Raw genomic sequence first — 24,913 nt, 5'->3', positions numbered from 1 at the left:
CACTTAAAGAATTAAATGTCCAAGTGCTCAGCAGTTTTTTGAGTAATCCTGAATTGCAGTCAACCTTTTATTATACTAAACTTTTGTTTTATTAAGCAGCCATTTCCAAGCTACTTCTGTGCAGTATCTCTATATTAAGGAATCTCCTTAACATACTAAAAGCAAATATTTTTAAAGTTTACTTTACTTTTATTCTATCACGTAATTAAAAAACAAAAAAGACTAAAGTCAGCTCAGCTACTTTTAGGAAGGTGCATAAGTTGTTATAACATTAAATGGCTGGGTTTCATATTTTCCCAACAGTTTAGGAATTGCTGCTCTAACAACAGCTGTCAACACCTTATTAGAAAATTGTGTTTTGAGGCAGTTTGGTTTACTGGCATCCTTTCTAGAGAAAGGATTTTAAGTGCTTTTAAAAACCTTGAGTTAGGAAACTATTACTAGTTTTTACATGTGGTTCTGTGTGTGTGAGAAATATTTATCAGAGAAAACTAGTTTGAAAATACTAAATGCTGAAAAGTTTGATAGCAGTTCTAAAACTGGCAATACTTCAATCTTCAACCTTCCACTCTAAATAACCATATTCTCTATATTAATTAAATGTGGTTTTATAAATAAAGAGAAGTGTGGTAGGGACTACTTTGAAAATGATACTGTTGCCTGTTATTGGCTGCCTTAGAATGAAAGGGAGGAATCAAAGGCCTGTCTTCTCAGCCCTTTCTTCTCTTGTTTGTACATACAGATGAGGACAGAACTGTATTTCCTTTCATCTCAGAAGAATCGCCCCAGCCTCTTTGGAATGCCACTGATTGTTCCATGTACTGTGCATACCCGGAAGAAGGACCTGTATGATGCGGTCTGGATTCAGGTGTCTCGATTAGCCAGCCCACTCCCACCTCAGGAAGCCAGTAACCATGCTCAGGATTGGTGAGTTGAGAGGGGGATAAGCCTGGACAGGTGGTTTCCAAACTCAAGAAGAAGAATTTATATGAATTCTATGTAATATATAGGACACATTCCATGTTAAGTTAATCACTCTTTGAAGAGCCATCCAGAAAGCATATAATTCAACCATGTGGTTTGATCTATTGAGTAGGAGAGACTGTACAACTTCCTTTCATGACCTAGACATTCTAGTGTTTAATAATCCTTTCATTCTGTACTCTCTTACCTGAAGTCCCTCCTGCTAATGCTTTAAATGCTTCAGGTATTATCCTTGACTTCTGTTATTGCAAAACTAGGGAGTATAAATTCACCAGGGAGTTTGTATCCTCTCAACTTGCTGGAATGCAGAATGGAAAGTCACGTACATTTCTATACATGAACTCTGAAAAATCCCCATACCATAACAAATGATTCAGTTGGATTGTTTCCATGCCTTGTTAGTTTAACATGGAGGGCCACCTGCATGGCTCAGTCTGTTAAGTGTCTGACTCTTGATTTTGGCTCAAGTCATAATCCCAGGATTGTGGATCAAGCCCCACGTCAGGCTCTTTGCTGAGTGTGGAGCTTGCTTAAGGTTCTCTCTCTCTCCTTCTGCCCCTTTCCCCTGTGCGCTCTCTCTCTCTCTCTCTCCCTCAAATTAAAAAAAAAAAAAGTAATTTAAGAAAAAAGAATAAATCTTAAAGGAAAACTGCAAATAATAAGCAATTTAGTTGAGGAATGTCGTGTTAAGTAAAAATGACAATAGGGCAAGATTAAATTTGAAGTGAAAGTGTGATTAAATTGAAGAACTTCCAGATGAGGACTTTTCCCTGGCTTGCTAATGAATTGGATATGGAGTATGAGGGAAAGAGGAACCCAGGTTTGGTTATCAGCCTGAGCAATTGTTTGTGAATGGTGGTAACATTTAATGTGAGGAAAACTGAGGAAGGAGTAGGTTTGAGCAAGAGATGACAGGAATCAAGTTAAATTCAACATGTATGTTATATTTTTAAGTGGGATATAGACTTCAGTGTCCTTTGTTGGAGATATAAAAATATAGGTGTCATCACAAATAGTTGGTATTTAAATCCCTGAGACCAGATGATAACGTTTAGAGAGTAAGAGATAGAGAAGACACCCCTCCCCCCCATGTAATTCCTGATGCATTCCAACATTTAGAGGTTGAAAAATGACAAAAAAGGAGATTGAGAAGAAGCAGCCAGTGACGAAAGAAGAAAATTAGGAGTGAGTGGTGTCCCAGAAGTGAAGAAGTGTTTAAAGGAAGAATGATCAGTTTCAAATGCTACAGAGAGCTTTAGTAAGAAGAGGCCTGGGAACTGACCACTGGACTTGATAAAATGGCAGTCTTTGGTGACCTTTGCAAAAGCTATTTTAGTATAGATGGAATGGTATAGATGAAGGCATGGAGGTTAGAATAGATTAAAGAGAAAATAGTCCTACAGGCAATAAAAAAAATAATAAGAGTTAGTCTTTTAGAGATAACACAATGAAATATTTATGAATGAAAATGATAAAATGCCTCTGATTTCCTTCAAAATAACCTAGTGGGTCACAATAGCCAAGAGGTGGAAACAACCCAAATGTCCATCAGCAGACAAATGGATAAACTGTGGTATGTACATACAGTGGAGTATTTGTCAGCCATAAAAAGGAATGAAGTTCTGATACACACTACAACATGGTTGAACCTTGAAAACATTATACTAAGTGAAATAAGCCAGATACAAAAGGATAAATACTGTATGATTTCACTTTTATGAGACATTTTGAGTAGGTAAATTCATAGACAGATATTAGATTAGAGGTTACTAGGGTTTGGGAGGAAAGGAGTATTATTATTGCTTAATGGTACAGAGTTTGTGTTTGGGAAGATGAAAAAATTCTGGAGATGGATGGTGGTGATGGTTGCACAGACAGCATTGTGAATGCCTTTAATGTCACTGAATTGTATACTTAAAAATGGTTAAATGGTACAGGTGCCTGGGTGGCTCATTTGCTTAAGCATCTGACTCTTGATCTCAGCTCAGGTCTTGATCTCATGGTTGTGAGTTCAATCCCCATGTTTGGCTCCACACTGTTCTTGAAGCCTACTTTTAAAAAAAAGTTGAATGATAAATTTTATGTATATTTTCCCATTTTTTTAAATGGAATGAAAGAATCTGTAGAGCTAGGTTAAGGGTATAGGTGAATTAAAAGTGGCTGAGGGTTGATGATGATTATAGTTGGGTGACCAATACATGGGGGTTCATTGTACAGTTCTCTATTTTTGTGAGTGTTAGTGTCAATAAATTTGAATGTTTAGATTAGATGGACAAATTCCTGGAATCGAGGATCTATATAAAAGATGATTATTTTGAGCAACAGTGGATAAGGAGGAAAGTGAGGATTTGAGAGCAGTAATTAGAAATTTCTCTTTGGTCAAAGAATTGTTAGAGTAGTGATTCTTGAATAAGCGATTTAAAAAGTTAGGAGGTAGCTATTGCAAAGTAGGATATTTGGAACTGAACGTTTTGGAGGTGGCAAAGTCCTTATCATGGTTTCATTACCTTTAGCAACCATGTAACAGCTACTACCAGTTGCCAAATGTGGTGTCTTGCATTGCTTCTTATTGGGGCAAGGATGAAGAAAAATACTTGTTTAAGTGGGAGAATCAAGGCTGTCTTGCAGTTAAAAGACATTACTCTAAAAATGTTAGGTAGCTTATAGCTTTGAGTAGTTAAGGCAGGGAAAAGGGTGCCTCACAGTGTACCACATCAGGATTCTGATTAAAGAACGCTTCTGGGGTGCCTGACTGGCTCGGTTGAAAAAATATGTGACTCTTGATCTCAGGGTGGTGAGTTTGAGCCCCACATTGGGTGTAGAGATTACTTAAACAAAACTTAAAAAAAAAAGGAAATATGTCAATATAAATATATATTTTATATATATATAATATATATAAAATAAAATATATATAATACACATTAAAATATATATTATATATTATATATAGTCCGCTCTTCTAAAAACCATTCTGATCTTTCGGCTTTCTGTGCTGTGGCAATGTTCTTGTCATGGAAAAGTCTAATTATTTTAGTTTAATGTGAATTAAATCTTGTGATAGAATTAGGGCTGAAGGATAATTGGTAGTTGATTTCATGATTAGCTTATTAGCTTATAAGGTTATTAGCTTATCTTAAAATTTTGTGTGGACCACATGGCCTCTCTTAGAGACATCTGGCAGTCTAGTCTGTCTACCTTCTGTAACAGGGATACAACATGGGAGCCCTGAGTGGGGTTGGTACAGGGCTGCTGCTAATGGGTTAAAATAACTAGCATTGAACTGTCAACCATGAGCATACTGCTCTGACAGATGCCCTTTCCTAGGGTTACTTAAAGAAAAAATGAAAAGGAGTTGAGACCTCAAATAGAAATGTTTTTTATGGGAATGCAAGTTGGTGCAGCCACTCTGGAAAACAGTATGGAGGTTTCTCAAAAAACTAAAAATAGAACTACCCTACAACCCAGCAGTTGCGCTGCTAGGCATTTATCCAAGGGATACAGGCATGCTGTTTCGAAGGGACACATGCCCCCCACCATGTTTATAGCAGCACTATCAGTAATAGCCAAAGTATGGAAAGAGCCCAAATGTCTATTGATGGATGAATGGATAAAGAAGATGTGGTTTATATGTATACACAACTATTACTCGGCAATCAAAAAGAATGAAATCTTGCCATTTGCAACTACATGAATGGAACTGGTCAATCAGAGAAAGACAAAAATCATATGACTTCACTCATATGAGGACTTTAAGAGACAAAACAGATGAACATAAAGGAAGGGAAACAAAAATAATATAAAAACAGGGAGGGGGACAAAACAGAAGAGACTCATAAATAGGGAGAACAAACTGAGGATTGTGGGGGGGGGATGCGCTAAATGGGTAAAGGAGCACTAAGGAATCTACTTCTGAAATTGTTGCACTATATGCTAACTAATTTGGATATAAATTTAAAAAAATAAAAAATCAAATTTAAAAAAAATGTTTTTTATACTCTTCTGTTTCAGTGATGACAGTATGGGCTATCAGTATCCCTTCACTCTACGAGTTGTGCAGAAAGATGGGAACTCCTGTGCTTGGTGCCCATGGTATAGGTAAAGTAATCTTATGCAAAAGAAAAATTTTAGTAGCATTGCAGCTTCAGATATTATACCTTTTGCATAAGGTTTCCAGTTTTTAGAAGTAATACTAAATAATAAGAAGCTTGAAATAAACATCGCAATTGTTGATTCATCTTTTTCTTATGTGGTCCATAGCTAAGTTTTGCTCTTGAGCCTTAGCTGGTTTTGTAAACTCTGTGATCCTCATTAAATTCATAGTTTATGATTAACATTTATTATTTTATACCTTCTGCTCCTTACATATAAATCAGTTTAGCATTCTGAGCCCAGTAGAACATAGTCTACTTACTAGACTTCGTGGAAGTCTGTTTTTGACTTTTAGAAGAATTATGGAGACTGATTGGTCAGTATTGTTGCAGCTTGCGAAATATCTGAGTGCTAAAGTCAACTACCTTCAGAGAACTATAATAGACTTAGCAAATGGAATCTAAATAGGCATTGAAATCATGGCTTTGTCATGGTCCTTCCCTTCCCATAAATTTTTACAAACATTTATTTAGTGTGCCACTTTACAAACAAGGAAATAGGCATTGTTATATCAGATGTCCTTCCTCAGGAGTATTAAATGACTAAATTTAGAATTTTCTTAGAGGTATATTATCTCAAATATCCAATCCCCGTGTCATTTATCTTCCATAAAGTCCACACATTCATGTGGATTAACAAATGGTTATCAAGTGCTTTGAAAAACCAAAGACTTGAGAAGTAATGAGCATGCTTCCCTGAAATAAAAATAATTACTAATACATATTCATACATTTATCAGTCTTAATTTAGAGGCCCATGACGGATTCTGAACCCAAGAAAGTGGAGAAGTATAAAGAGATAATATTTCTGATAAAGAAAATGTTGATTCTTTCATAATTATTCATTCCTTAGTAGATCATTTTCGTCCCTTTAGATTTTGCAGAGGCTGTAAAATTGATTGTGGAGAAGACAGAGCTTTCATTGGAAATGCCTATATTGCTGTAGATTGGGACCCCACAGCTCTTCACCTCCGCTATCAAACATCACAGGAAAGGGTAAGTACTCAAGGCCACCATAAGATGGTAGTTTTCATAAGTAAAAATTTTCCCAGTTTAACTGTATTGTGACATTTCTGTTTTAGGTGATCTAAATACAATCAGAAAAACATCATTGGTATTCTCTAAGCCACTTAATATATTGACATGATTACATGGATGTTTCAGTTTTCCCACTTACAGAGTTACTTGTATTGGGACATTACATTTCAAAAAACACCACTAATAAGTAAATCTCGAAATTCTGGGTATGACTAAGACATTATATTGTTTGGCCTCCAAGCAATAAATACCTCTTTGCCTATTTATTAATTATTATTACAGCTGCAGCATTTAGTAACACCGTAACTTAGCTCGAAGGCATCCCAGGGCTACAGCTGCTTACTGGGCATAGTGAACAGAAAAATTAAAGGAAAGATTGAATGTTTCAAGACTGGGCACCTAAGAATGTATCTCAATGGCTATTCCTTCACACTTATCATTCCTCTACTGGGAAAACAGTTTTTACATTTTGAAAATGTTACTTCAAAAAGACTAATAACTCCATACTAACTATAAAAATATTTATATTTTTATAAATATTAAATATTTATATTTATATTGATATAAAATATTAAATTTTTATAATATTTATATTTTATATTAATTTTATATATTATATAATATAAATGTAAACATATTTATAAATATATATAAATATATATTATATAATATAAATATATTATGTTTGTATTATATATATAAATATATAATATATAATATATAATATAAATATATTTATATTAATGTTATAAAAATATTAAATTTTTATAATATAATTGTTGAAGGATAGATTGGCTAGATAGTTGGTGGATAGAGATATGATGAATCTGATGGAGAAATAAAAGCAACAGCATCAACGGATTTTTTTTTTTTTTTAGTTACATGAAGAATTGTAGTTCCTTTTGCATTTATGTGGCTCTTGATGGAAATTTCCAGTGTATGATCTGAAAAGCTCTGGAGGACATCCTGCTTATAGAAAGAAGGGCCTACGTGACCTGTTAAATCTCACCCCATTTCCACTTTCAGTGATGCTCTTAGGATACCATGGAAACCAACTTGCTATTGAGATATCCTGCTTTGGTGGGGACTGTGGCCACATGACTAATTTCTTCCTACTAAATTTCTCTTCCTACCTGTGGTTTCTGCATGTGCTTAGAGAGTCACGTAGACAAAGTGATTACCTTGGTTCAAAATTGACGTTATTACCCATATATTTTATGTTGTTTATTCCAGTAATTTCCCTTCCAGGAATTTATTCTAGGGAAATACTTTAATGCTGACAAATAATCATCATAGCATTTTTTAGAACACTAAAAAAATTAGACACAACTTGTATTCGTCCCACATTAGAAGATTGGTTAAATAAAACATAGTATATAAATTTGATAAAATATTATGCAGTCATTGAAAATGATGATTACCAGGAGTTTTTACCATGATTACCATGATACTTAACGATGTGAGGCTTTGTTTGGTTTTTTATTTATTTTTTAATTTACATCCAAGTTAGTTAGCATATATAGCACAACAATGATTTCAGGAGTAGACTCCTTAATGCCCCTTACCCATTTAGCCCATATCCACCCCCCCCCAACCCTGCCAGTAACCCTCTGTTTGTTCTCTGGATTTATGAGTCTCTTCTGTTTTGTCCCCCTCCCTGTTCTTATATTATTTTTGCTTCCCTTCCCTTATCTTCATCTGTTTTGCATCTTAAATTCCTTATGAGTGAAGTCATGATATTTGTCTTTCTCTAATTTCGCTTGGCATAATACCCTCTAGTTCCATCCACATAGTTGCAAATGTGTATAAATATATACCACATCTTCCATCTGAAGATGGAAGAATATATACCATTCATCCATCAATGGACATTTGGTCTCTTTCCATACTTTGGCTATGGTCAGTAGTGCTGTTTGTTATAAACATTGGGGTGCATATGCCCCTTTGAAACAGCATACCTGTATCCCTTGGATAAATACCTACTATTGCAATTGCTGGGTGGTAGGTAGGTCTATTTTTAATTTTTTGAGGAACCTCCACAAACTGTTTTCCAGAATGGCTGCACCAGGTTGCATTCCCACCAGCAGTGCAAAAGAGATCCTCTTTCTCCACATCCTCTCCAACATCTGTTGTTGCCTGAGTTGTTAATGTTAGCCACTGTGACAAGTGTGAGGTGATATCTCATTGTGATTTTGACTTGTATTTCCCTGATGATGAGTGATGTTGAGCATTTTTTATTTATTTTTTTTAATGTTTATTTATTTTTGACAGAGAGAGACAGAGCAGGGCGGGGGGGTGGGGTGGGGAGGGCAGACAGAGAGGGAGACACAGAATCCGAAGCAGACTTCAGGCTCTGAGCCGTGAGCACAGAGCCTGACATGGGGCTTGAACTCACAGACTGTGAGATCATGGCCTGAGCCGAAGTCGGACGCTCAACCGACTGAGCCACCCAGGTGCCCCTTCTTGTTTTTTAATATTTTTTAAAAATGTTTTGTGGGGTTTTTTTTTTGTTTTTCGGGGTTTTTTTTTTGTTTTGTTTTGTTTTGTTTGTTTGTTTTTTGATGTTGAGCATTTTTGCATTTGTCTGTGAGCCATGTGGATGTCTTCTTTGGAAAAGGGTCTATTCATGTCTTTTGCCCATTTCTTCACTGGATTATTTGTTTTTTGGGTGTTGAGTTTGATAAGTTCTTTGTAGGCTTTGGATACTAATCCTTTATCTGATATGTCATTTGCAAATATCCTCTCCCATTCTGTCAGTTGCCTTTTAGTTTTGCTGAATGTTTCCTTCACCGTGCAGAAGTTTTTTTGTTTTTTGTTTTTTGTTTTTTGTTTTGATGAGTCCCAATAGTTCATTTTTGCTTTTGTTTCCCTTGCCTCTGGAGACCTGTTGAATAAGAAGTTGCTGCGGCTGAGGTCTACGAGGTTTTTGCCTGCTCTCTTCTCTAGGATTTTGATGGCTTCCTGTCTTATGTTTATGTCTTTCATCCATTTTGAGTTTATTTTTTTGTATGGTGTAAGAAAGTGGTCCAGGTTCATTTTTCTGTATGTCACTGTGCAGTTTTCCAGCACCACTTACTGAAGAGACTGTCTTTATTCCATTGGATATTCTTTCCTGCTTTGTCAAAGATTAGTTGCCCATACGTTTGTGGGTCTATTTCTGGGTTCTCTATTCTGTTCCATTGATCTGAGTGTCTGTTTTTGTGCCAGTAATATACTGTCTAGATGATTACAGCTTTGTAATACAACTTGAAGTCTGGTATTGTGATGCCTCCAGCTTTGGTTTTCTTTTTCTTTTTCTCTTTCTTTTTCTTTTTTTCCTGATTATCTCAAATTTTTTATTTATTTTTTTATTTTCTTATTTTTTTTATTATATGAAATTTATTGTCAAATTGGTTTCCATAAAATACCCAGTGCTCATCTCAAAAGATGCCCTCTTCAGTACCCATCACCTACCCTCCCCCCCCCCCCCCACCATGAGTTTCTGTTGTTTCTCAGGATCCACATAAGAGTGAACACATATGGTATCTGTCTTTCTCTGTATGGCTTATTTCACTTAGCATCACACTCTCCAGTTCTATCCATGTTGCTACAAAGGGCCATATTTCATTCTTTCTCATTGCCACGTAGTACTCCATTGTGTATATAAACCACAATTTCTTTATCCATTCATCAGCTGATGGACATTTAGGCTTTTTCCACAATTTGGCTATTGTTGAGAGTGCTGCTATAAACACTGGGGTACAAGTGCCCCTATGCATCAGTACTCCTGTATCCCTTGGGTAAATTCCTAGCAGTGCTACTGCTGGGTCATAGGGTAGGTCTATTTTTAATTTTTTGAGGAACCTCCACACTGTTTTCCAGAGTGGCTGCACCAATTTGCATTCCCACCAACAGTGCAAGAGGGTTCCCATTTCTCCACATCCTCGCGAGCATCTATGGTCTCCTGATTTGTTCATTTTGGCCACTCTGACTGGCGTGAGGTGATATCTGAGTGTGGTTTTGATTTGTATTTCCCTGATGAGGAGAGATGTTGAGCATCTTTTCATGTGCCTGTTGGCCATCTGGATGTCTTAAAAATATGGAACGCTTCGCGAATTTGCATGTCATCCTTGCACAGGGGCCATGCTAATCTTCTCTGTATCGTTCCAATTTTAGTATATGTGCTGCCGAAGCGAGCACTGATTTTCTTTTTCAAGATTGCTCTATTTGTGATCTTTTCTGGCTCCATAAAAATTTTAGGATTGTTTGTTCTAGCTCTGTGAAGAATGCTGGTGTTTTTTTGATAGGGATTGCATTAAATATGTAGGTTGCTTTGGGTAGTATCGACATTTTAATAATATTTGTTCTTCCAATCCAGGAGCATGGAATATTTTTCCTTTTTTGTGTGTGTGTCTTCTTTAATTTCTTTCATAAGCTTTCTGTAGTTTTCAGTGTATCGATTTTTGACAAAATATAGCATTCATTCTTGATAAAAACCCACAAGAAAGTAGGGATAGAAGTATCATACCTCAAGATCATAAAAGCCGTATATGAAAGATTCACTGCTAATATCATCCTCAATGGGGAAAGACTGAGAGCTTTCCCCCAAAGGTCAGGAACACGACAGGGATGTCCACTCTTGCCACTGTTATTCAACATAGTACTGGAAGTCTTAGCCTCAGCAATCAGACAACACAAAGGAATAAAAGACATCCAGATCGGCCATGAGAAAGTCAAACTTTCACTCTTTGCAGATGACATGATACTCTATTTGGAAAACCCCAAAGATTCCACCAAAAACAGCCAGAACTGATCCATGAACTCAGCAAAGTCTCAGGATGTAAAATCAATGCACAGAAATCGGTTGCATTCCTATGTTCCTTTACACCAATAATGAAGCAACAGAAAGAGAAATCAAGGAATCGATCCCATTTACAATTGCACCAAAAACCATAAAATACCTAGGAATAAACCTAGCCAAAGAGGTATCATGGTTTTTTGTTTTTTGAGTTTTTTTTTTTTTACATTTATTTATTTTTGAGAGACAGAGACAGAGCGTGAGCAGGGGAGGGGCAGAGAGAGAGGGAGACCCAGAATCAGAAGCAGGCTGCAGGCTCCAAGCTGTCGGCACGGAACCCAACGCGGGTCTCGAACCCCCAAACCGCGAGATCATGACCTGAGCTGAAGTCAGATGCTTAACTGACTGAGCCACCCAGGCACCCCTCATGGTTTTTTGTTTTTTGTTTTTTTAAGCAAAGTATAAAACTGCATATACTAAAAAATCTTTTCAATATTAAAAAATATATACTATTTAGGAAAAGGACAGAAGAAAAGCTGCCAATATTTTGACAATATTTGTCTTTGTATTAAGAATAAAAGTTTCCCTGCCTTTTTATATTTTTCCATGCTTTCCAAAATTTCTATGTAAATGCTTTATTTGGTAAACAGAAAAAAAGACCATTGCTGTTAGTCTTTTTATTTTTCACCTATTTAGACTTCACATTCCTCAATAGATAATTGAACTAGATAGCTTCTTATACCTCCCTCTTTTTCTAATATTCTTTATCATGTGAGAAAGCTATGACTTTATTCCTTATGTTTTTTTTTAATTTTTAATTTTTTTTAATTTTTTAATGTTTTTATTTATTTATTTATTTATTTATTTTAATTTTAACATTTATTTATTTTGGGACAGAGAGAGACAGAGCATGAACGGGGGAGGGGCAGAGAGAGAGGGAGACACAGAATCGGAAACAGGCTCCAGGCTCTGAGCCATCAGCCCAGAGCCCGACGCAGGGCTCGAACTCCCGGACCGCAAGATCGTGACCTGGCTGAAGTCGGACGCTTAACCGACTGCGCCACCCAGGCGCCCCTGTTTTTATTTATTTTTGAGACAGACACAGAGCATGAGCAGAGGAAGGGTAGAGAGAGAGAGGGAGACCCAGAATCCGAAGCAGGCTCCAGGCTCTGAGCTGTCGGCACAGAACCTGACGCAGGGCTCGAACTCACGAGCTGTGAGATCATGACCTGAGCCGAAGTCAGACACTCAACCAACTGAGCCACCCAGGCACCCCAATTCCTTATGTTTTGTGTTAAGGAGAAGCTTTCAAGCAGAAGAAGGAGGAGGGTGCCAATGAGTGATTTAAACTATTTGAATAGTGGTAGAGGATCTGGGAATGGATCCCAAGAGGTAAAAAGGGAATCTTTGTCATTTAGGGAAATTTTATTGGTAAATAAAAATTATTGTCAGATGCATTTTTTTTTGGTCAACCTTCCTCCCTTTCTCCATCTAGCCTGTGTGTTCCATAAGAAATATAGTCAATAAAGATCAACAGTATCTTTACCAGCTTACTGTAATTTGTGGTAGGCCATAAAGCATCCCTGATGGAAATAATAGGGATAATGTTTAACTGGCTATGAGAAAAGAATATTACTCTTTTTCTACTCTGATTCCAGCAACCATGATGCAACATATTTCCACTGACATTGAAGCATGTCAGTTTTTCCCTCAGATGACCAGCTCTAAAGATGATGAAAGTTAGTATCAGGAAAGAAGGCAGTGACCTAAAGTCAAGGCACATTTATCATTCTGAAATAGAGGACTTTCCTCTAAGTTCCTCTTTTTATATGAGGTCTTTAGAAGTGGACAGTGATGCAATGCTAAAACTGTTAATTGCATGATCAGCCCTAGCATTTGACAGCCTGTGACTTAGCTGTCCTCTCATGTCAGGAAAAAGCCACACATGAAAACCTGTTGTAGGGGCGCCTGGGTGGCGCAGTCGGTTAAGCGTCCGACTTCAGCCAGGTCACGATCTCGCGGTCCATGAGTTCGAGCCCCGTGTCGGGCTCTGGGCTGATGGCTCGGAGCCTGGAGCCTGTTTCCGATTCTGTGTCTCCCTCTCTCTCTGCCCCTCCCCCGTTCATGCTCTGTCTCTCTCTGTCCCAAAAATAAATAAAAAACGTTGAAAAAAAATTAAAAAAAAAAAAAAAAGAAAACCTGTTGTAAACTGAATGTGCTGAGCCATGCCAGTTTGTCAGCCAGGCAGCTCAATGTTCTATCATGAGTTCAAAAAGGGAACAGAGTAAGAAGTTTGGTGATGGACCTGTGTGTGCCCTTTGCCCAGAAAGAGAGGCACTTATTGTTGGACTTAGTGAGTGTCGAGGCCCCGTGCTGGGGTGAAAAGATCTGTGTGTGAAGTCTTATGGTAGCATTCAAAGTCCTGGTGCCAGGCTTCACCCACTATGGTTCTCCATTGCTTTTAAGTGGCAACCAAGAACAGGAGAGGGAGAATTTTTCCTTTTCTGTTGCATTCTAGGTACGTCCTCCTCTCCTTCTTGACCCCACACTACTTCCAACACACATGCACACTACCTCCTCTGCTCTCTCTCCTTTATTAGACTTATGTCCTTTTTACTCCAAAGTCTAGCATGCTGGTCAATAGAACTAGAGAGATTTGGGCAGGTATTAGGGGCCTTCTCAACATAGGTTTTTTTTGAGGCTGCTCTTGCTTTTATTGCCATCTCTGTTGCCACCTCAGATGAAAAGGCCCCATGAGGCAGGAAACAGATGATACACATGGTATTCTGGTAACTCTGTTACATGACTTTACTATGCAAATGAGTTTTATCCCATGAGGTTTCATGCTCTAGTATGTTGCCTTCTCCTGGTGAACTTTTCTGATACCCTTTCTTATTTAATCTATAACTGGCATCTGTGTTCCAATGATATTATTTCTCCTAGCCTCTACAAAGCCTGCAGCATATTGATAATGTTCTGTCTTTGTGGTTGAAAATAAATGGCCTAATCTCATCACCCCTGACTTGAGGGTGAGCTCACATATAAACTGTTTTAGGATGTCAGAATTGTAAAAAATAGGTGCAATAGACACTAGTCACATGTGGCTATTGAACACTTACATGTGCCTGATTCAAATTAAGAAGTATTAAGTTCCAAAGACTTAGTAAAAAGGAATCTAAAATATGTCATCAATAATTCTTTTATTGATCACATGTTGAAATGATACTGTTTTGGATTTATATAAATATACATATATATGTGTATATATATATATGTCAAATACAAATATATATTTTTATATATATAAATAAAACATACCATTATAATTAAAAAGTTGTAAAATAGGCAGTTCCTTGTTTTTGTCATTTTGAAGAATTCAGAAAATTTTCAAGAAAAGCTATTATGGTCATATAAATAGAAATTTGATCCAGGATGTTACTGTTGTAATTCTGGAAGTAAATGTGGAAGTATGGTATTTGCTCAAAGACTCTAGTTTGGGTTATGTTTTCTTTTTCCTCATGTAGATTAAAACGAGAGTGAGTCACCTAACATACATAGCCATGGGATCATTTTAAACTCCTTTCCTCCCTTACACCCCTTTTCCAATTCCTCTTATTCCTTCCACTTCCAGGTTGTAGATGAGCATGAGAGTGTAGAACAGAGTCGGCGAGCACAAGCTGAGCCCATCAACCTGGACAGCTGCCTCCGTGCTTTCACCAGTGAGGAGGAACTAGGGGAAAATGAGATGTACTATTGTTCCAAGTGTAAGACCCACTGCTTGGCAACCAAGAAGCTGGATCTCTGGAGGCTTCCCCCTATCCTGGTATGTTTCAGCCCTGCCTCAGAGAGCAGGAGCCTAGCATAAAAGAAAGAAGCCATGAACTAATAGGAATTTTGTTACTTTTGAGAATAAAACCTTCCCTGTGGCAGTGCTTAAAACACTTATGCTGTGCAAGGATTTTGTGTTGCACACAGGGATTAATTATTCTACACGTGTTATTACCAGTTCTGCTCTGAAGGAGCATACAGGCTAGAAGGAGAGAGAAGTCATTAATTGGAGAGAGAGACCATTAATTGTAGTTCAGTGCAGTATGTGAGAAGTGCCACAAGTTCTGCGTCTTGGTGAATTTGAACTTCAGGAGAAGGTGAAAGCACTTGTGGCTCTAGAGAGAGAATCTTTATGCTCACCCTTTAGGCTCTTATGTAGAAGTACAGCTGAGCCTCAGTCTCCAGTCCCACTGTGCTTGGTCACATGGCCACAGCACAAGCACACAGGTGCACTTGGGCTTATGTGTTCTTTTACACGTGATTTACTACTTCTGCCTTTTTCCTTCATGGAATAGAAGATGCTTCTGTTGCTCATCAGGAGAGTTTGAAGTGACAGATCTTCCTGTTCATTTAAGAAAATTTTTTCTGTACAGGTAGAAGTATCATAGCAAATGTAACTGTAAGGCATTGATATGTTTAAAAGAATATTTTTTAATGTTTAGTTTTGAGAGCGCGCGAGCAAGTGCAAGTGGGGAGGGCAGAGAGAGAGGGAGACACAGAATCCGAAGCAGGCTCCAGGTTCTGAGCTGTCAGCACAGAGCCTGATGTGGGGGTCGAACTCATGGACTACAAGATCATGACCTGAGCCGAAGTCAGTCGCTTAACCGACTGAGCCACTCAGGTGCCCCAGGCATTGATATATTTTAACTAGACCTTGTGTGTACTTTTTTATTCATTTTTTTTTTTATTACTATGTGAGAATGTAAATGTAGGTTTTTCTTTACTTAGACCAGAAAGACTTCCCAGGAATGGATGCCTAGGAAATTAATAACACTGATTAGCTAGCTCCAGGGATGAGAACTCTGGGAAGAGACGAAAAGGTCAGGGCAGGCTTGGGATAGGTAGGTGGGAAGGGGGCAAGTTTATTTTTAATTGAGGTATAATTAGCATGAAATTAAATGCATAGATTTTAAATGTCAGTTTGGTGAGTTTTGATAATTATATATACTTGTATAATAGTCACATAGAACATAAGCAGTAAAGGCATTTATATAAAAACTATGTTTTTGATATCTTTAAAGAATAATGAAAAATAAATATTATGTTGAGAGCTTGGTGGACTGCTGTAGATCCATATACCAGTATGTCCCTTAGGAAGAGTTTCTCTTTATATAAATAGTAAATTGTTAGTATTTAGGATAGAGATAGCCACCCAAAGATCTGTGCCCACACTAGACTGTATTATAACACTGTACGAAGATTAGAGGAATTAGTTGCTCTTGGAAAAGAAAAGAGAAGGCAAAAAGGAGAAGGGAGATTCTTATTATGCTCTTTAGGACATCGAAACTCCCTGGTGGGAACCAAAGGATATGGTAAGAAATGAGAAGCCTCCTATCGGAGATTGGGTAAGTTTCATCTGTGAAAATTCCTCCATTTTTCTTCAAAATATTCAGTATAGTCTTCTGTCTTCATGAGTATATTTGTGGATGGATATTCTGTGATGTTAGAGAAAGGTAAAGGTCAGTCTGGGTGACAGGCCCAGGAAACAGAGGAAAACATGCAAAATACAGACACCCAGGATGTTGCAGAAATTTGGGAGAGAATTTTGGATATGCATAGACTATGAAATTAGGGAGATTATCATGTTAGCTATATATCTAAAGGCCAGTGGCCCCACTGATAACTCCATTAAATAACAAGATGCATTCTTTTTGAAAAAAATGTATATATTCTTGAACATGTATTAGACTTGAGGTTTTTTCAATGTAATTTTGTATCTTCAGAGCCCTTTAATGTAATTGTTTTCTACCTTTCCTTCTCCAGATTATTCACCTTAAACGATTTCAATTTGTAAATGGTCGATGGATAAAATCACAGAAAATTGTTAAATTTCCTCGTGAAAGTTTTGACCCTAGTGCTTTTTTGGTACCAAGAGACCCGGCTCTTTGTCAGTGTAAGCCACTCACACCCCAGGGGGATGACCTCTCTGAGCCCAGGGTTCTGCCAGGAGAGGTGAAGAAAGTGGATGCTCAGAATTCAACTGGGGAAGAGGATGTGTTCCTGAGCAAGAGCCCATCTTCACTCAGTGCAAACATCATCAGTAGCCCTAAAGGTGAGGAAGCCTGAAGGGCCTCATGGAGCCCAGATGTCATCCTGAGAGGGGCTTTCCTGGGACCCCTGTAGGTTGCATGTTTCCCTGTCTTCCACTCTGGAGCACCAGTTTGGTGTGAGGTAGAAGGAACCTATCTTGAATCAGACCTGTCTAGATTTGAGTCACCTGTGTGACTTTTAGCAAGAGATACAGCCTCTCATTTGTAAAAGTTCATAGTGTCTGAGGATTTGCTGCATCAAGAGTGAAGCACTTTACGTAATGCCTGACATATATGGTGATCATGAATAATAGTTGTCATCCTTGTTCCCTTACGGCGGAGGTTCTCAAAGTATAGTCTGGGAACCTCTAGATGGTCTCTGAGAGACCCTTTCAGGGGACCTGAAGGATTAGAAGTTCTTTCATAAAAATACTAAGACAGTATTTACCTTTTCACTTTCATTCTCTAACAGATATGTAGTGGAGTCAGAGCCAACATGATATGTGATGATACTGTCAGTGAAATATGTGCTTATGTATTGTATTTTTTAAATTCCTCAGTTTTAATTTCTAATATGATTAATATTGATATATAACTTATATAAACAAAAGTTCTAAGGTCTTCAGCAATTTTTGAGTATATAGAGTCTATATGGAAGTGAGTGAGGCTGTGACCAAAAACTTTGAGACCCACTACCTTACAGGATCTACAGAGGTAGAAATAGTAGAGAGTTCCCAATACTGTGCCTACCAATAATAAGTACTTAATCATATTCTGTAATCTAATTTAACAAAGGAGAGTATGTATTTGTATTATGCCTTAGTCCAGTTGTTTGTTTTGAACTGAATCTGACCTAAATTATCTTTCTGCTATTTTATTTTTATTTTTATTTTTATTTATTTTATTTTATTTTATTTTATTTTATTTATTTTATTTTATTCTATTCTATTTATTTCAAATCCAGTATAATTATTACACAGTGTTATATTTGTCTCAGGTGTACAACTTTCTGTTGTTTTTATTTTATTTTTTTTATTTTTCATCTTTCTGTTGTTTTTTTATTTTTTTAAAAATTTTTTTTTCAATGTTTATTTATTTTTGGGACAGAGAGAGACAGAGCATGAACGGGGGAGGGGCAGAGAGAGAGGGAGACACAGAATCGGAAACAGGCTCCAGGCTCCGAGCCATCAGCCCAGAGCCCGACGTGGGGCTCGAACTCACGGACCGTGAGATCGTAACCTGGCTGAAGTCGGACGCTTAACCGACTGCGCCACCCAGGCGCCCCACTGTTGTTGTTTTTTTTTAATTTATTAAACAAAATTTTTTGTCAACGTTTATTTTTGAGAGACAGAGAGAAAGGGGAAGGGCAGAGAGAGAGGGAGACACAGAATCCAAAGCAGGTTCTAGACTCTGAGCAGTCAGCACAGACCCTGATGCAAGATTCAAACTCACAAACTATGAGATCATAACCTGAGCCGAAGTCAGACGCTTAACCAGCTGAGCCACCCAGGCACCCCGTTGTGTTTGTTTGTTTGTTTTTAATGTTTTCGTTTATTTTTGAGAGTAAGAGAGAGAATGAGGGAGGGGAAGAGAGAGGGGGTACAGAGGATTTGAAGTAGGCTCTGTGCTGACAACAGAGAGCTCAGTGCAGGGTTTGAACCCACGAACAGTGAGATGATCTGAGCCAAAGTTGGATGCTCAACCAGTTGCTTGAGCCACCCAGGCGCCCCTCATCTTTCTGCTGTTTTTAAGTCCCTACATGGTACTTCCCGTTTTTAGGACATTGCTGCCTGTAGGAGCTTGGCCTGAGGAAGACAAGAATATAACTTGTCACTGCATGATAGGAATAAAAAGTAGCTGGTCAGAACACCCCTGTATTTACCTTTATGTGTACACTTGTGAAATTTACTTCAAAGTTAGCATTTGGTGGCTGGTTAAACTTGTGGCATTTGGATTTAAGAATCTTTTCCTTTTCTCCCTTTCATAGGTTCTCCGTCTTCATCAAGAAAGAGTGGAACTAGCTGTCCCTCCAGCAAAAATAGCAGCCCTAACAGTAGCCCTAGGACTTTAGGGAGGAGCAAAGGGAGGCTCCGGCTACCCCAGATTGGCAGCAAAAATAAACTGTCAAGTAGTAAGGAGAACTTGGATGCCAGCAAAGAGAATGGAGGTGGGCAAATTTGTGAGCTGGCTGATTCCTTGAGCCGGGGTCACATGATGGGGGGTAGCCAAACTGAACTGGTCACCCCCCAGGACCACGAAGTAGCTCTGGCCAATGGATTTCTTTATGAGCATGAGGCATGTGGCAATGGCTACAGCAATGGTCAGCTTGAAAACCACAGTGAAGAAGACAGCACTGATGACCAAAGAGAAGATGTTCGTGTTAAGCCTATTTATAATCTATATGCAATTTCGGTAAGTGGTTTGTTGTATGGTTTTCAGAATGATCTGCACTTTTCAATGATTTGTTCACTCATCTCATTCATTCATTAATTCATTCATTCATCAGTCATTTTTTTCAGGACCTGCTTATTTGCTGGGCATTGAGCTTGGTGATAGACGAAGTTAGCAGTAGATATCTTGGCCTTTTGGATAGAATTCAAGATGCTCCCAGTGTATGCAGGGCATAGTAATGTAATCATTATAATTGGAGTCATGGGTTCAAGTCATGAAAAATTATGTACTCCTAAGAACTTTTCTTTCTAAAATATAATTACAAGTATAAAATGGTAAGATTTGGAGCTTTTAAATTTTGATTTTTCTTTTTGTTTTGTTTTCAGAAAAAGGTAAATGGCTCCAAAACATCTTTCTTAATCACCTAAGTGATTGGTATTTTCCCCATTGTGTCCTAGTACTGTGCCCTGACCAGACTACTGTTAACTACTAACATACCTCTACTTTCTTCTCTCTTACAGTGCCATTCAGGAATTCTGGGTGGGGGCCATTACGTCACTTATGCCAAAAACCCAAACAGCAAGTGGTACTGTTATAATGACAGCAGCTGTAAGGTAAATATCCCCCATCTTTGAATAAAAGAAACAAATGTCAACAGATCTGAGGGACATTTGCTGAAATAATAGACTTTGTACTCAATAGGAAATATTTCTGTTAGTATATAGGTGTCTTCAGTATTAAAGGAACAAAAACGATGTGCAGGGGCACCTGGGTGGCTCAGTGAGTTAAGCATCCAACTTTAGCTCAGGTCATGATCTCATCGTTTGTGAGTTCAAGCCCTACATCGGGCTCTCTGCTCTCAGTGTGGAGCCTGCTTTGGATCCTCTGTCCCCCTCTCTCTCGCAAAAATAAACATTAAAAAGTATTTTTTTTTATTTTATTTTTTTTTTCAACGTTTTATTTATTTTTGGGGGGACAGAGAGAGACAGAGCATGAATGGGGGAGGGGCAGAGAGAGAGGGAGACACAGAATCGGAAACAGGCTCCAGGCTCCAAGCCATCAGCCCAGAGCCTGACGCGGGGCTCGAACTCACGGACTGCGAGATCGTGACCTGGCTGAAGTCGGACGCTTAAACGACTGCGCCACCCAGGCGCCCCTAAAAAGTATTTTTTTAAATGATGTACAGAGCACAGAATGAAAACATGAATGGTGAAGAAAAAGAAGGTATTTGTTAATGAGAAAAAGTTCTTATCTTTTGAGCTGTTAGAATTTGATGGTTTTTTCTTTGCTTTTAGTCATTCTTTTGACTGTGGTCAGAATATTTTCCCCAAGACAAACATTGAAAATAATGGGGCTTAGTTTAGGACAGGTATCAGACAGCCAAAATGTTAAGCTGATTGGAATCAGTCTGGTTTAGTAATTAAAGAGGGTTGGTCCTCCGTTCCCTAGCAAGGATTTAGGGCCAGCATAGTAATGACTTTTTTATTAAAGGCTTTTCTTGCCTCTTCAGGAACTTCACCCTGATGAAATTGACACCGACTCTGCCTACATTCTTTTCTATGAGCAGCAGGGGATAGACTATGCACAATTTCTGCCAAAGATCGATGGCAAAAAGATGGCAGACACAAGCAGCATGGATGAAGACTTTGAGTCCGATTACAAAAAGTATTGTGTGTTACAGTAAAGCTACCACTCTGGCTGCTAGACAGGCTGGTGGTGAGGGAGATGACTCCCTGTAGCTGACATTTGGCAGAAGTTTCTCTGTGAAAGGCAAGCTAAATGTAGTTATTTTATCCTGTGACCCTGAAGCACAAAATAAAAATCCTAATTAAAATAGCAGTTAGCATAACAGTAGTAATACTTTGGTTTGGAAGTGTCTCACACAAGCTCTCTGGTAGAGAACTTTCAGGCGGAGCCCACCATTAGCCTGTAAACAAAAGGGTTTGGCACCAGCCACCTGGGACCAAATAAGAACTAAATTGTGCTTGTCCAGATATAAACAAATGTAGTGAGTGTAGAGTTTACCAATAATCATAACAAAATGCTAAGAATTTCCTTGGAGTCAAAGTAAAACAAAAAATTGTAGTGTTGTCTGGGGACGACATGATATGCTACCTCCTTTTTCCTAAAGTTTTATTCCATTTTATTGACAAGATGTGAGAAAGCAAGTTCAGAAGGCGTGCAAAGGATTCTTACGGCATGGACACACATTTTTCTATTTATTTTTTAAACCATTTTCCCACTATTTCTATGCCTTTCTTGCTTTTTGTTTCTGTTGTCGTGTTTGTGTTTGAGACACAACCAGCCATTCATGGCAGAGGCATGTATATAAGTGGTCAGTCTGAAAGGGAGAATCTCTTAAGAGCTGTGTGCCTTCTACCCAGGGCCTTGGTTGGAGACCCTGTAGGGAAAAAAAAAAAATGTATCCTGGGAAATCCAGCTAAAAGAGCCCTCCAGATAGAGGCATCTTACCTTGAGGTTACTTCAAGTGTCCTCAAAAATGTATCCCCCACCACTGCTGAGTGCAGTAGGATAGTTGCCAACATTTGCACCATCGTCACATGCCCATGTTGCACAAAGAGCTTCTCAGAGGGAAAGCGGCATCTAAGCTGGATGGTGTTTTACAACTAGTGGTTGTTTGTTCTTTGTTTCTTTGTTTTGCACTTTAGAAAAAGAGAGAATACATGCAAATGAATTTTTAAAAACTTGTTCATATTTGATGGCTGTAAGGGCTATAAATTAACTTGAATATGGGGTATTTTGCCCCCATATTAAATTTAAAAACAAAACACATCCCAAACACTGATAGTGTGTATTTTTAATTTAATTGGTGGGTTTAGGAAGTAAACTTTTGGTTTTTTTGCATGTCTGGTTTTTTTTAATTCTGGAGTTTGTCTTTTTTTTTCTTTCTTTTTTTAATAATTTCACAGTAATGGTCATCAAAAGTTACGTTTCTTGCTTACTTCATTTTTTCCTCTGATAATTCAAAACTGGAACAAAAGTATAAATGTTATTTATTTCAGACAGCATTTTTCCCCCTGTGTTGTTTTTAAATATATGTGAGGTGAACATTTCACTTTTATTTCAGTCTTTTTTTATTAATCTGGAACCTGGAAGTGATTCTCATTAATTGTCAGATTTCATTAACCTTCCCTCCTCATAGATAGTAGGTACCAATGTAATTAAGCATTTGTGTTCTGATATCTGAGGCCGGTTATTATTCAGTTCTTCTCAGAGCATTTGGAAAGGTTGCCTTAAATGGCTACGTAAGTTTAAACGCTATTCAGAAAAAGACTGTAATTACAAGTAGGAAGGAGTGGCCTAAATGATAAAATATTATAAAGTCAGACAAAACACAGGCTTTGTAAGTTTCATGATTTCAGTTATATAAAAATCTGTCCATTTCTACCTGGACAAGTCCCATGAAAAAGTGGAAGATTTTAAATAATTTACTTACAGATGTTTTATTTAAGCAGGTAGCACAATCTACTAATGTTGTTTGATCTGTGTTTGTTATATTGGTTGTAATTAATTTTTTAATTCATGACTAGCAGAAAATTTATTAAATTAACTATTAACTACATTCACCTTGTAAATTACTGTATAAAACTTGTTGACAATGCACTGACTTTAGAAAGATGTTAATGTACATAAATAGAGTGTAAATAAAATAGTGTTGATGTACTGAAATATGAACTGTATAAAAAAGTATTGGTAATTGTATATGGAGTGTACCTGTTTATCTGTAACTATTATCCAAACAAATTAAATACTGTGGATGCATCTATGTGCTGGTTTTCCTCTATACAAGTAAAGAAAAAAGTCACATTCTTCAGCCTTTTCTCTCTGTGACCCTATTTAATTCTCCTACTCGAATAATACGTACCTGACTTATAGAGTGGATGCTCCATCTCTGAGAGAATGGAAACTATTGAAGGTAGAACAAGATACCTGCAGTGGCCAGCTGAATTGATTTAAACTTTGCTCACATCCCTGTTAGGAAGCCCTCCAAGGAAGGCTCTCTGGGAGCCCTCCAAGGAAGCAATTGGCAGTATTGAGAAGAGTTGAAGATTTAGAGCTGTGGGTTCTTCACCCTCAGTCCCTGTTTGTTTATCTTTAAAAATAGACTGCCTACCTCTCAGCCTTATCTTAAGTAAATGAAGTATATAAAAGCCTGGCAGTTTCTTGGTAAGTGCTCATTGAATGTGAAATCCTACCCCCATGAGATTCAATCATGTTTTGTAAAAAGATTTGTTTTGTTTTTACTCTTGCTATACTAATGCTAAAAGAATTTAATAGCTCTTTGCTCACATTCTCAATAACAGGAATACACATTAAAAATGTATAGATGAAACATGTTGAATCAGCAGCAGTGGTAGCTTGTTTAAGGAGACAAACAGAAAAAGGATCCAGAAAGTCATCAACACTAAAACACAGTTCCTAAAGCGCCAGTCTGTGTCTCTGTTTCTAGTTTCTGAGTGGCCCTTTAAATTGAGAGAGGTCTTTGGGGCGCCTGGGTGGCTCAGTCGGTTAAGCTTCCAACTTCAGCTCAGGTCATGATCTCATGGTTCGTGAGTTCGAGCCCCGCGTCGGGCTCTGTGCTGACAGCTCGGAGCCTGGAGCCTGCTTCGGATTCTGTGTCTCCCTCTCTCTCTGCCCCTCCCCTGTTCATGCTCTGTCTCTCTATGTCTCAAAAATAAATAAAACATTAAAATAAATAAATTAAATAAATAAATTGAGAGAGGTCTTCAGCCTTCCAGTCTCTCTGACTGAAGGTAGCATTTCTACATAAAAATCTCTCCACCACATGGTGGCATTGCTCGCTGTGGGCTCCTTTCTCAAATGTAGACATTACTGAATTGAAGCAAACTGATGAATTGCCACATTTCCCCAACTATTTTAAAGGTTGTATATAAGATTTTACTAGGCCAGAGCCAGAATATTAGCTTAAGGAAAAGAGATTCCAGTTCCCTTGATGATGTATCTGCAGGTTCCTTAGTATTGACATCACAAAATCCAGAATACACCCCTATGATCAGAGACTCATACAAGACAGAGCAAATAAAAATAGGATGTCTTTAGGTTTGCCAAACTTCCTGAACAATGGGGAAGCAAGATAGTAAATAAGAGTCCAAGAATTGCAAACTCAGAGGCCTGTAGGGACCAGGTTTGGGAACAGAGTGTGAGAGAAGCGGGTTCAGCCATGGATGAGAATGGGGACTGGTAGGGACTAAGGTGGGTTCTAGGATGCACATCCATCTAAAGGCTCCCTTTGATTGTTGCCATGCAGGAATGTGGGCTCCAATCTTACCATATCTTTTTTTCCCCCAAAGAGAAACCAGAAATCCAGATATTAATGCAAAATACCCAATTTAGAAATGTTGGCAATTTTTAAAAAATTTTAGACATTGTACTGTTCAAATAAAGCCTATCTGCAAGCCAGATACAAGCCATAGGTACATGCCCTCTGTAAGTCAGATGGTTATGGATTTAAA

The 24,913-nt window shown here is 37.9% G+C and overlaps 1 protein-coding gene and 1 non-coding gene across 3 annotated transcripts in view; one reads left to right on the top strand and one right to left on the bottom strand.

Annotated features, from left to right (window-relative positions):
* The window catches only part of USP32 (ubiquitin specific peptidase 32), a 246,595-nt gene extending 223,342 nt beyond the window's left edge, over positions 1–23,253 (top strand). For both annotated transcript variants that reach the window (XM_040496917.1, XM_040496916.1), the window contains exons 27-34: positions 743–927; positions 4,996–5,082; positions 6,011–6,131; positions 14,582–14,773; positions 16,762–17,050; positions 19,015–19,439; positions 19,940–20,032; positions 20,929–23,253. In XM_040496917.1, coding sequence (XP_040352851.1) covers positions 743–927; positions 4,996–5,082; positions 6,011–6,131; positions 14,582–14,773; positions 16,762–17,050; positions 19,015–19,439; positions 19,940–20,032; positions 20,929–21,102 — 1,566 coding nt within the window. In that variant the 3' untranslated portion in view covers positions 21,103–23,253. The remainder of the gene's footprint in view (positions 1–742; positions 928–4,995; positions 5,083–6,010; positions 6,132–14,581; positions 14,774–16,761; positions 17,051–19,014; positions 19,440–19,939; positions 20,033–20,928) is intronic.
* Positions 10,246–10,352, bottom strand: LOC121045202 (U6 spliceosomal RNA). The gene has a single exon (XR_005797631.1). It is a non-coding gene; the product is annotated as a U6 spliceosomal RNA (small nuclear RNA).
* Positions 23,254–24,913: the final 1,660 nt, after the last annotated feature.

This window comes from Herpailurus yagouaroundi, unplaced genomic scaffold (assembly GCF_014898765.1).
Source record: "Herpailurus yagouaroundi ecotype Mexico unplaced genomic scaffold, PumYag 189, whole genome shotgun sequence".
In the NCBI taxonomy this organism is placed as follows: Eukaryota; Metazoa; Chordata; class Mammalia; order Carnivora; family Felidae; genus Herpailurus; species Herpailurus yagouaroundi.
Note: the sequence above shows the minus strand (reverse complement) of the source record. Positions and strands in the feature narration are given on the sequence as shown.